The sequence below is a fragment of the Bidens hawaiensis genome, unplaced genomic scaffold, assembly GCF_021521415.1.
Source record: "Bidens hawaiensis isolate Kalapana, Puna unplaced genomic scaffold, B.hawaiensis_p1.1 tig00039533_1, whole genome shotgun sequence".
NCBI classification, from domain to species: domain Eukaryota; kingdom Viridiplantae; phylum Streptophyta; class Magnoliopsida; order Asterales; family Asteraceae; genus Bidens; species Bidens hawaiensis.
Window position 1 is genome coordinate 155424 of NW_027505611.1, and position 11822 is coordinate 167245.

An 11822-nucleotide genomic window follows, 5' to 3' on the forward strand; every position below is an offset into this window, starting at 1 on the left:
GTTATTATAAAATGTAATATAATATGTAATTCCATTAACAAGAAAATATAAGTGAATATCAGTTGTATTTTGTTAATAATTCATTCCGTGTAACTTTTAATAACTTTATTATAATATGTAATTCACGGATTGTAAACTCGTCAGTTATAAAATAGTTGTTCATCATTTGTGATGAGAGAAAATAAAAGAAATTGATATGTCAACAAGAAAAAAAGATTAATTTCAGATTTGTTACAAACTTTTTCAAAGATGCCAATGAATATATATTTTATTTTATTTTATTTTAGTGGGTATATATATAAATTTCACAAAAGTGAATACATTTTTTTAACAACTAATGAATAAAGTCTGGTTACCGGTGTAATCCCATGTTAAAAGACGATCTCTTAGACTCATCGTTATGGGGCGGGGTGGGCTGAGGTGGCAAGGGGCGATGGGCGGGGAACACCGTCGTGAGGCGCGGTTGTTCCTTGGGCGCCGTGGATTCCATCGTTCAAACCGCCGGCTTGGTTGAACAATATTGGTGGGCCCCCTCCCTTCAAATTAGGTGGAGTCCAACAATACCTTCCCCTCCGACACGTGCGCCACCAATAAACACCGCCGGAGCCACCGTGTCTCCGCCGTCCAACTGTGATTCCGAGAGTGCACCGATTTGAGTCAAGATTGGAGCCAGGTTGAGTTAAGAGTGGTTGAGGTTGGTGTGTGCTTGAGGTTGAGGTTGAGGTGAAGTGAGGGGTTGAGTTAAGAGTTTATATAAATTTATAAAAAAAAGTTAAAAAAATTAAGGGGCTTTGAAGCCCTTTCACCGTAGAGGGGTAACTTTAGGGTGGAGCTTTGAAGCCCCCAGTGCACATGTGGTGCGGAGGTGGCACTAGGGAGGGACTTCGAAACCCCTCACCATAACGAATAGTCTGGAATCACATACAACACTGGAAAATCCAAACCCACCATGAGTTTTGTGAAAAACCCGTGTCCGAAAGAAATCCAGGTAGTTGATTAATACAAAACAACAAAAGAAATAAACAATGTTTTTTTATTAACAAACAAACAGATAATCCACAATCCCTTCACTTTACCTAAACAAACAAAGAAGCCTCAGGCCACTCTCTCCTAAAAAATCCAATTTGCCAAAACCACCATCTTAACTACTTTCACTTCATAAAGCTACACTCAAATATGCATGAATCTTAACAACCACTTTCTTTTTTACAAAATCCCCAAAAAATGCAATCAAGATTCTTAAAACCATTCCAACCAATCTCACAGCACAGAGTTACCATTGTTTCCTGTGCCAAGAACTCATCTTCACCAGAGAACAAAAATGGGTTCAAGATTCTCCGCAAATCTTTGGATGATTATAAGATAAAGCTGAATGATTTAGATAGCAGTGAGTATGCTTTCTTTATGCTCAATTACTTGACCCATTTGCTGAAATTATGTAGCTTGCTTGTGGGTTCTTGCTATTTGTTGAATTTATGTTAAATTTGGTTAATGGGTCAGTTAAAAATGTAAAATTTATCAGATTGGATTCAAGAATAGCAGTGAGTATGCTTTCTTTATGCTCAATTCTTTGTGGGTTCAGCTACTTGTTGTGGTTTTTGCTAATTTGCCTAATGGTTTAGTTAAAAAAGTGAAATTTATCAGATTGGATTCAAGAACATGCCTTTGATATTAGTGAGTATGCTTTCATTATGTTCAATTTCTTGACCCATTTGCTAAAATTCTGTTTCTTGGTTGTGGGTTCTTGCTATTTGTTGATTTTTATGTTAATTTGGTTAATGGGTCAGTGAAAAAAGTGAACTTTATCAGATTGGGTTCAAGAACATTTGCGGGTATGCTTTCTTTATGCTCAATTTTCTTGACCCATTTGCTTAAATTCTGTTACTTGATTGTGGGTTCTTGCCATTTGTTAATTTTTTTATGTTAATTTGGTTAATGGGTCAGTTAAAAAAGTGAAATTTATCGGATTGGATTCAAGAACATTTGTGGGTATGCTCTCCTTATGCTCAATTTATTGACCATTTGCTTAAATTCTGTTTCTTGATTGTGGGTTTTCTTTATTTGTTGATTTTTATGTTAAATTTGGTTAATGTGTCAGTTAAAAAAGTGAAATTTATCAGATTGGATTCAGGAACATGATTTAGATAGCAGTAAATATGCTTTATTTATTTATTTATTATTATTATTATTATTTTATTTTTTAGGTGGGGGGGGGGGGGTGTTAAGTACCAAAATCGGTAGGGATGTAGTCATATTCTTGCAAAACTATGGTTATGTTTTTTGCTTAAAAAAACGCATAAAAGCTTGCATTTGATCAGCTATCAAAGGCAATGATGCTCTATCTTAAGCACGAGCAGTAAAAATAAAGTTTTTTTGTGACAGGTTTTTGGAAAGACAAGATAAACATATGGGTTTCAAAGACTACAGGGTTTGTGAATGATTTGGCTTCTCCACTAGTAAAAAATGTTCAAGATAACAATCCCACATTCAGAAATACATATGAGATTGATGACATGGAGGAGCTTTTAATGACCGAACACACCATCGACACAAGAACACCAATGGGGAATCTTTCTTTAGCTGCCATTATTTCCATTGAGCAGTTTAGTAGGTAACCATAGACTTAAATAAAGTTCTTAAATTAATTTTCAATAGTTAAAAAAACTAAATTTTATTCAACTGTAATTTTAATAAGTTATATATGGAACTTGAAATCGCAGGATGAATGGGTTGACCGGGAAGAAAATGCAGATGATGTTTAAAGCTCTTGTCCCTGAAAATGTGTTTAACGATGCCCGTAATTTGGTGGAGTACTGCTGCTTTAAATTTTTGTGCAGAGACGGCTCTGAAATTCATCCTTGCCTTAAGGTTGGTAGATTTAATTCAACATTTTCATAATTGATATAAAATTCTAAATCGCTAGAAAATTTTGGTACTTACATCGAACTTTATCATATGCATCACACACACACACACATATATATATATATATATAAACTTGGTCGTATATATATTAATCTTGGATTTTTCTATAGGATGAAGCCTTTCAAAGACTGATATTTGTAACCATGCTTGCGTGGGAGAATCCTTACAGCTATGGGAAAGATTCTTTGGGTAACATCACCGATAAAGTTTCATTTCAGGTTCATTTCTCTTTAATTAATATGTTTCATAATCAAGATTTATGCTAGCACTGAACACACACATATAATAAGATTTGGTTTATGTGTGCTTTTATCTTTAACGGGCCAAGTAGTGTAAAAAAAATAGCTAGAAAGGAAACCAGTTAAATAGATCGGATGGGTTGAAAGATCTCCAAAATCATTTTAATTGAAAAAAAAAGATTTTTATCGATTAGAATACGAAGTTTTGTAATCGTATTTGATATTATTTACAAAATTAAGTTAGCGTGTTCTGGGTCAACATATCCCGTTTGACCCGATACAAAAAATCACATTTTTTTTATTGTTACCCGACCTAGCCATTTTGCCACCACTAGGATATGTGATTTGTTATGCATTAGGAAGTTCTAAAATAGTTACACAATCAAAAAATAATACAAATTTAAAAAAAAAAATTTAAATCTCAAAGAGGAAGGTTGTAGGAGAAGAAGCATTTGTTCGCATTGCTCCTCGTATTTCTGGGCTAGCCGACTGGTCAACAGCTCATAACCTTTTCAAAGCTCTTGCTGGTGGTCAAACAGGCATCTCATTCCATGTGTGGTCAACATATATTTATCAACTTCTCAAGTAAGCTCCATGCTAATTTTGACCGTTTTACAGTAGGGGTGTGCATGGGTCGGTTTTGGGCTCAAACTAGACCAAAAACCGAAAATTCATTTTTGGGTTTTCGAAAAACGTCCGGTTTCGGTTTCTATATTGGGCTTGAAAATTGTGGGCCGAAAAAGACGTCCCAATATAAAGAATTTGGATTTAAAATTTTGGGCTTTTGTTAATTGATAATTACAAATCTGTGCAAGAAAACTTTTGGCTACTTTATTAAGGAAAATTGGATTTTAATAATCCCTATTAAATGGTATTGGCCAATAATAATCCCTATTCGTTTTATCGCCACTGGCGGTCCCAAATTCAAAAAAGTTGGCCCCCAATGGTCCCCCGTTAAAAACGACTTAACGGCGTTATAGTTTTTTCTGAATTTCAAACCAATGTTTTAGGGCTTTTGATCGTTAGGAGGATACGAGTTGATTGGTGAAAAACTTAGCTCAAAACAATGATCAAAACGACTCGATTTTGGTTAATTGTAAGTTCAAACACCCGAATTGAAGCATTGTTTCGTCATTTTGAAGCACTATTTCAAACTAAGTTTTACACCAATCGACTCGTATCCTCCTAACGATCAAAAGCCCTAAAACATTGGTATGAAATTCAAGAAAAATTATAACGCCGTTAAGTCATTTTTAACGGAGGACCATTGGGGGCCAACTTTTTTGAATTTGGGACCGCCAGTGGCGATAAAACGAATAGGGATTATTATCGGCCAATACCATTTAATAGGGATTATTAAAATCCAATTTTCCCTTTATTAATTATTTTTTCTATAAATTACTTAGTGTTCAATTATAAAGAATATAATCTATAAATTCATAAACAAAAGTCTGTTTTCACGGGATCGGTTCAGTTTTTTCCGCTTTCAGTACATGAAAAACCGAACAGGATTCGGTTTTCATAAAAACATAAAACCAAACCATCAGTTTTGGGTTCGGTTATTTCGGTTCGGAATAAAAAAATACATTTGAAGTTTATTAAGAAAAAAAGTGTTTTGGGTCATTTTTGCCAACTGTACATGACGGTTTTCCTCGTGTTGCAGAGTTTGTGAAGGGCACAAATCAAACGCTTTTGAGGAGAATCTTTTTATTCCTTCTGGTGAAAGAATCTTATGCCTCGGTTCAAGCAGAAAAAGACCGGTTCTTAAATGGGAGAATAACATGGCGTGGCCCGGAAAGCTAACTTTGACCGATAAAGCACTTTACTTTCAAGTAACTAAATCTTTACAATTCAACCATGTTGAGGTTAAAAATGGGTCAAAATGGGTTGAGTTGGGCCAAATCGCATTACTTTTTTATCCTATCTTTTTGAGTTTTGTAAATATTGAATGTGTTAATCATGATCTCAAAAATCTATATTATTACAAGTTATTGGTATTTGTTTAATAAAGCGAACTTTGAGGCTTTATGCAGGTCAATCTGACTAGACCCGTTTTGACCCGTTCGAAAACATTTTGTCCTTTTATAAAAAGTCACCAACTTTTATGCATTGAATATAACTACAAAATTTATTACAAAAATGACCTATTTCTTAAAAAAAAAGGATGTAAAAATTTTTATTAAGAAAAAAAGTGTTTTGGGTCATTTTTGCCAACTGTACATGACGGTTTTCCTCGTGTTGCAGAGTTTGTGAAGGGCACAAATCAAACGCTTTTGAGGAGAATCTTTTTATTCCTTCTGGTGAAAGAATCTTATGCCTCGGTTCAAGCAGAAAAAGACCGGTTCTTAAATGGGAGAATAACATGGCGTGGCCCGGAAAGCTAACTTTGACCGATAAAGCACTTTACTTTCAAGTAACTAAATCTTTACAATTCAACCATGTTGAGGTTAAAAATGGGTCAAAATGGGTTGAGTTGGGCCAAATCGCATTACTTTTTTATCCTATCTTTTTGAGTTTTGTAAATATTGAATGTGTTAATCATGATCTCAAAAATCTATATTATTACAAGTTATTGGTATTTGTTTAATAAAGCGAACTTTGAGGCTTTATGCAGGTCAATCTGACTAGACCCGTTTTGACCCGTTCGAAAACATTTTGTCCTTTTATAAAAAGTCACCAACTTTTATGCATTGAATATAACTACAAAATTTATTACAAAAATGACCTATTTCTTAAAAAAAAAGGATGTAAAAATTTTTAAGTGAATTTATAAACTTTTTGACTCGTCTCTTTTTTAGCTAAAATCTTTATCTTTACCCATTGTTATCAGTAAAACATGACCCAAGTTGACTCCATTTTACATAAACGGGTTAATAAACAACCTCTCAAATTTCACATTTTCACACTCTAAACTTGTAGGAAATTGGATTGAGGGGCCAACGAGATGCAATAAGACTGGATCTTAGTGGCACCGGTTCACATGTAGAGAAAGCTAGAGTTGGACCATTGGGCTCAGACCTTTTTGACTCAGCCGTTTCCATTTCTTCTGGTTCCGAGTGAGTAAGCTTCAACGATACATCTCGACCAACCAAGATTCTTGTTTATATTTATATTTTTTTATATTTTTGTCTAAATGTATCTAACTCGCATAAGTCTATCTTGTGTTTCTTGTTAGCTCTGAAAAATGGATACTTGAATTTGTTGATTTTGGAGGTGAAATGAGACGAGACGTATGGTATGCTTTCATAAAAGAAGTCATATGTGCACACCAATTCATACAAGATTTCGGACCCAAGGAAAATGACCAATTAGTACATAACATTTACGGTGCTAAAAAGGGTAAACAAAAGGCGATAGCTTGTGCTATTAACGGCATTGCAAGACTTCAAGCTCTACAACTCGTTAGAAAACTATTAGACGAGCCTACAAAGCTTGTTCAGTTCTCGTATTTACAAAACGCGCCTTATGGTGAAATCGTACGCCAGACACTGGCGGTCAACTTTTGGGGTGGACCGTTGACCACAAGGTTGAAGCAAGTCAACTCTGAGGTATCGGAAGGTTATAATAATAATGTGTATGATATTGATGGAAGTGTGTATTTAAGGAGGTGGATGAGACATTCATCATGGAATTCTAGTGGTTCGGTTGTGTTTTGGAAGAACTCTTTGGTGAGACAAGATCTTGTGTTGAGTAAAGATCACGTTGTTGGTGATAAAAATTTGGTGGAAAAGGCGGCGGTTGTTTGCAAGGATAAATACAAGGTGGTTGAAAGTACACAAGCCACCATTGATGCCGCCATGATTGAAGGGATCCCTAGTAACATCGACCTTTTTAAGGTTAAGCTTTCTTCTTTCTTTATTTTAAAAATCCAAATTGTTAATCAGTGGTCGATAATAATCCATAATGGCAATGTGATAGTTAGGAGTGTTATTGGTCACGCGTCAGTATGGATTATTTTTTGTTCTGACGACGATGATCAAATCATATTTTCCGACTTGTTTTCAGGAGCTTGTACTTCCTTTGACCATGGCAGCCAAGAGCTTTGAGAAACTAAGAAGATGGGAAGAACCACTCTTGACTGCATCTTTTCTTGCGTTTATTTATGCAATCATTTTCAGGTAAACTAGATTTTTTTAAAATGGGTTGTTATAAAAATCATTGATGACTAACGGGTCTTTTTTGCTTAAATTATGTTTATGGGATACAACTCGATTTTTAATAAAACCTGCATCGAAATGTAGAACAATAAAACAAAACTCTGTATAGATATTACTTATTATCAGAGAAAAACTAAATTATATGTTAAATCAAAATTGGAAAAATCGACCAATACGTAAAGCATTTCCAAACATAAAAAAATCATCAATGGATTTTAAAACTACCTATTTTTTATATTAAAAAAATCGGTAACTTAAACTAAAGTTTCTTCCTTGATTTACTTAAAACATCTAAAACAACCCGCTAAACACGTAGACTTATTAAGTAAGCTCATTTTGCAACTTATGATGTTTATCTTTTTGTGTTTAGAAATTTGCTGTCATACGTGTTCCCGACAACGTTAATGGCATCAGCAGCTTTTATGTTAGTAGTTAAAGGGTTGAGGGAACAGGGCCGCTTTGGAAGATATTTTGGTAAAGTTACCATACATGATCAACCACCATCGAATACAATAGAGAAGATCATAGCTGTAAAAGAAGCCATGCGTGATTTAGAGAAGTATATGCAGACCGTTAATGTTTCCCTTCTAAAAATCCGTACGATTCTTCTTGCGGGCCAACCACAGGTAGGGATGTGAATTTCTTAAATGACAATCTTAGAGGTGTGCATGAAATCAAAAAACCGATTTGTAACAGAAAAGAACTGAAAAACAAACGGAAATAACCGAATGCAAGCAAAAACCAACGGTTTGGTTTTATGTTTTCGTAAAAGCCGAACTTTTGTTCAGTTTCGGTTTTGCATATAGTTAAAAAAAACGATCCGAACTGACTTTTTGGATTTTCGTTTTTAGTTATGGATTTTAAGTAATTTGTAAGAGTTTAATAAACAGTGTAACCCAAATATATTAGCCAAAATGTATAGTTGTATACTAATAAACTAATTAGTAATTAACAAAAAGATTTAGGTCCAAATTCCTTATTTTAGGCCCATTTTTTTTGTCCCAAATGGCAAAACCGGAAAACCAAAACCAAACAGTTTTCAAAAACTTAAAAACCTAAATTTCAGTTTTTGGCTCGGTTTGAGTCCAAAACTGACTCGAAAACATGAACATGACGTGAAATTCGCGGGTTTGGGTTTAGACTATACGGGTTCGGTCAATTGCAGGTTGAACCTGTTAACATGCTAAGCTAAACTGGTCATATTTAGATCGATCTGATGGGTTCACGGGTCGACTTTTTATTTTTTTAAAATATGTGCTTTGTGTCATAACTTAAACTGATTGGGTATTTTATGCCAAAATTTAAAACATTAAAGAGAAATGAGCATCACTTTGATAGTTTAAAAGTCATTTATATACATTTGTATTTTTTATTGTAAATTTGTAATTTTTGAGTATTAATATGCAAAAAGAAAAAAAAGGAAAAAAAAAAAGTCGGGTTAAACTCGTGTCGTTTTTGGGTTCACGTGTTTGACAACATTTCCGGGTTCGTGTCGAGTTTAACCCGTGAACACGACCCATTTAACACCTGACAAGTATGTTACTGGGGCGTTTAACTGATTATCTCAGGGCCAAGTAATCATTTTATTTTTATAACTGTTTGGAAAATGTGCAGATAACAACCGAAGTCGCGATGGTGCTCTTGTTTGGCTCTGCGATTATCCTCATCATCCCTTTCAAGTATATTCTTTCTTTTGTCATATTTGATCTTTTCACACGTGAACTTGAGTTCAGAAAGGAAACAGTTAAGAAGTTCATGAGGTTTCTAAGTGACCGTTGGGACACTGTTCCCGCTACCCCGGTTTCTGTCTTGCCATTCAAGTCTGACACCATGAATCTGAAGAAAGAAAGAAATAATAATAATTTGCTTAATGTAGATAGAACTAAGAGAAAACAATAAGTTTAGTTGTGTTATTTTAATTAAATCATTTTAACATTGTTATGAGTAATTTGTAATTTTGTATAGTTTTTGGTTGTACAAATAGCTCGCGGTTCAAGGTGGGGTCAAAATTGTCTCAGTTTGTAAACGAGCTAAGATTGGCTCGCTCGTTTTAAACCTAAATTTTGGTATTTTTAGTACAAATAAAATTCATTCGATCTTTTGAGTCCTGTCTCTGTAATTATGTGGTCTGCTTTGCATCAAAATATTTTCTTTTTTGTAAGTTCTAATAAAGCCTGACCCAAGCCAACTCGGATTAGGAATTTTAGCTGAGCTCGTGCTGAGTTTGGCTCGCGAACAAGCCTATTTGATAGTTCCCATAAAGGGTAATTATGAGCATTTCAAACATCCTCATTTTCTTTAAAATGGTGGGTTATAACTAAAAATAATATTACTTCTAAAATCATCGTCGGAATCGGTTGGTGGTGCTCAAGTGGTGGTTGTTGGTTGATAGTGAGTCAGTTGGTGGTGGTACTGGTTTTCAGGTTGAGTATCTCGGCAAAAAATGGGACTTTTCCAGGCAAAAAAAATTATCCGGCGACCTGCAACTAACGGTGTTAGCATTTTGTTAGTTGCGAACCGTTGGGAACAAGTATGATAAAAGGTGAGATCGTTATCAACCAATTCGTTAGTTGAAACCGACAACGACCAAAAGATATCACCCAAAGTGTGCCATCCAACTTGCCAGACTAGTCCTCCAAATGAGTTTTAAATTATGCATGTTTCATGTCATCATCTACAATCATAAAAACATTTAAAGGCAAGATTATCCACAAACAAGAATATTAGTTGTTCATTCTTGTTTGGGCTTCATCTTAAAGTTTAGGTGTCAACTTGGGATAAGTTGAACATGACATTTTATTTTGATAGTTCCCATAAAGGGTAACTATGAGCATTTCAAACATCCTCATTTTCTACAAAATAATGGATTTAAACATTCTTCTTTTAACATCGAAAATTTCCGGTCATATATTAACTAAATATAGAAACAATATAAATTAGTCATATGAGACTATGAGTTGGTGTTGCTTGTGTTCATTGGAGTAGAATCATAAATCATAAAGTAATTATATAATCCGCATATCATACAATAAATACCACGAGTCAACTAAGTTCGTTATAATGCTTTTACTCGTTCCTTACCATTCATCAACGTCGTGCATAATCATCATAACTAACATGCAAGTAAACTAAAAATAAGAAGCTATAGTTGTCTTAAGTTGAGTAAGACAACTAATAATAAGAGATTAAGTGATAAACTAAAAAGATGGATTAGGGAAACTAATCACTTAAAAATACACATCTTGGTTCGATTAGATTATTATAATGATTTGGTTCATGTTTTCAATCAACACAACAATTAAATCCAGCTATGACAAAGACCATAACAGAAACCAAACAATAAAAAGACCTTGAGATACTTTATTTTAAATACTATGATAGAGCCCATGTAATACACAGATAGTTAAAATTATAAAGCAAAAAAGTTACATTTTAATAATACACATAATAACATATATTATTGATTATAAGATGTAATTAATTTCTTATAATACATAGATTAATAATAAAAATTTGTATTTGTATTTTAAAAGAAATCAAATTGGAAGGTTGTGAATCTACACCAATTAAGAAAAAGAGAATTCTAACATCAGTTTTTCGGATATTGAAAAAACCCTATTTTCAGACTTTTTCCTGGCTATTTTTCGGGTATAGATTGGTTTTTTAAGGACATGCAATTTTTTTTGGGTATTTTTCGAGTAATTTCATATATAAATCGAGTATTTGAAAAACATGGTTTTTTCAGGTATTGGAAAAACTCGGTAAAACCCGGTTTTCGGATATTACCGGGTACAAATCGAGTTTAGTTCCAGGTACCAGTTTTGGTACTGAAATGCATACCATATTCGTACCTTACGGGTAGGGTCAGGTACGGGTTCGGATAATAAAACCTGGATATAAAAAACTGATTATGGTTTTTTTTTTTCAGGTCCGGTTCTAAGTTTGGTTTTTTTTTTCTTTTCACCTCTAACTAAAAGTGCTTTTGTTCTTTTTCTATTTTTTGGTTTAATTATATGATTAGTTCACTAAACAATTTAAAAAATATAAAAAAATGTCATTGGACTTATCTTTAGGCCCAAATGATGTGGCCCACGTCTTCACACCTTCTATATACTCTTTCTTCTTCCCTGAGTATTATCAATAACATATTTGTCGATCTACCATCGTCATTATCTTATTATTATTATTATTATTGTTTTCATCACTTCAATTCAATCGATATGTCTAAGGTAAACAAACCTCTCAATTTGTTATTATTAATCTTAATTTTAGGATTGCGACTGCTTTATCCTAATTCTCGCCGTCTGATTCGTGTCGGTTTAGCTCGTATTTACTAATTAGGGTTTCTAAATTAATAAAAATTGAATCTTGATCTGTAGAACTGTTGATTGACTTATGTTAGGGTTTAGGTTTGTTATTGATTTGGATTGGTGTGTGTGTTTTGTTAGGTGAATGAGAAAGATGCTCCTGCTGCTGCTGCTGTCAAACCGAGACCTCCGGC

At 33.9% G+C, this 11822-nt stretch overlaps 1 protein-coding gene across 1 annotated transcript; it reads left to right on the forward strand.

Annotated features, from left to right (window-relative positions):
• Positions 1-1149: 1149 nt before the first annotated feature.
• Positions 1150-9291, forward strand: LOC143614264 (uncharacterized). The gene is made up of 11 exons (XM_077087750.1): positions 1150-1387; positions 2383-2611; positions 2721-2868; positions 3036-3143; positions 3592-3749; positions 4828-4996; positions 6084-6220; positions 6340-7000; positions 7170-7282; positions 7692-7947; positions 8936-9291. The coding sequence occupies exons 1-11, from the start codon at positions 1225-1227 to the stop codon at positions 9218-9220; spliced, it is 2427 nt and encodes an 808-aa protein (XP_076943865.1). The 5' UTR covers positions 1150-1224; the 3' UTR covers positions 9221-9291.
• The last annotated feature ends 2531 nt before the right edge of the window (positions 9292-11822 follow it).

Coding starts and splice junctions, on each gene's coding strand:
- LOC143614264 (XM_077087750.1), top strand. CDS start 1,225: ATGCAATCAAGATTCTTAAAACCATTCCAACCAATCTCACAGCACAGA. Junction 3,144..3,591: donor CCGATAAAGTTTCATTTCAG/GTTCATTTCTCT, acceptor TAAATCTCAAAG/AGGAAGGTTGTAGGAGAAGA. Junction 4,997..6,083: donor ATAAAGCACTTTACTTTCAA/GTAACTAAATCT, acceptor CTAAACTTGTAG/GAAATTGGATTGAGGGGCCA.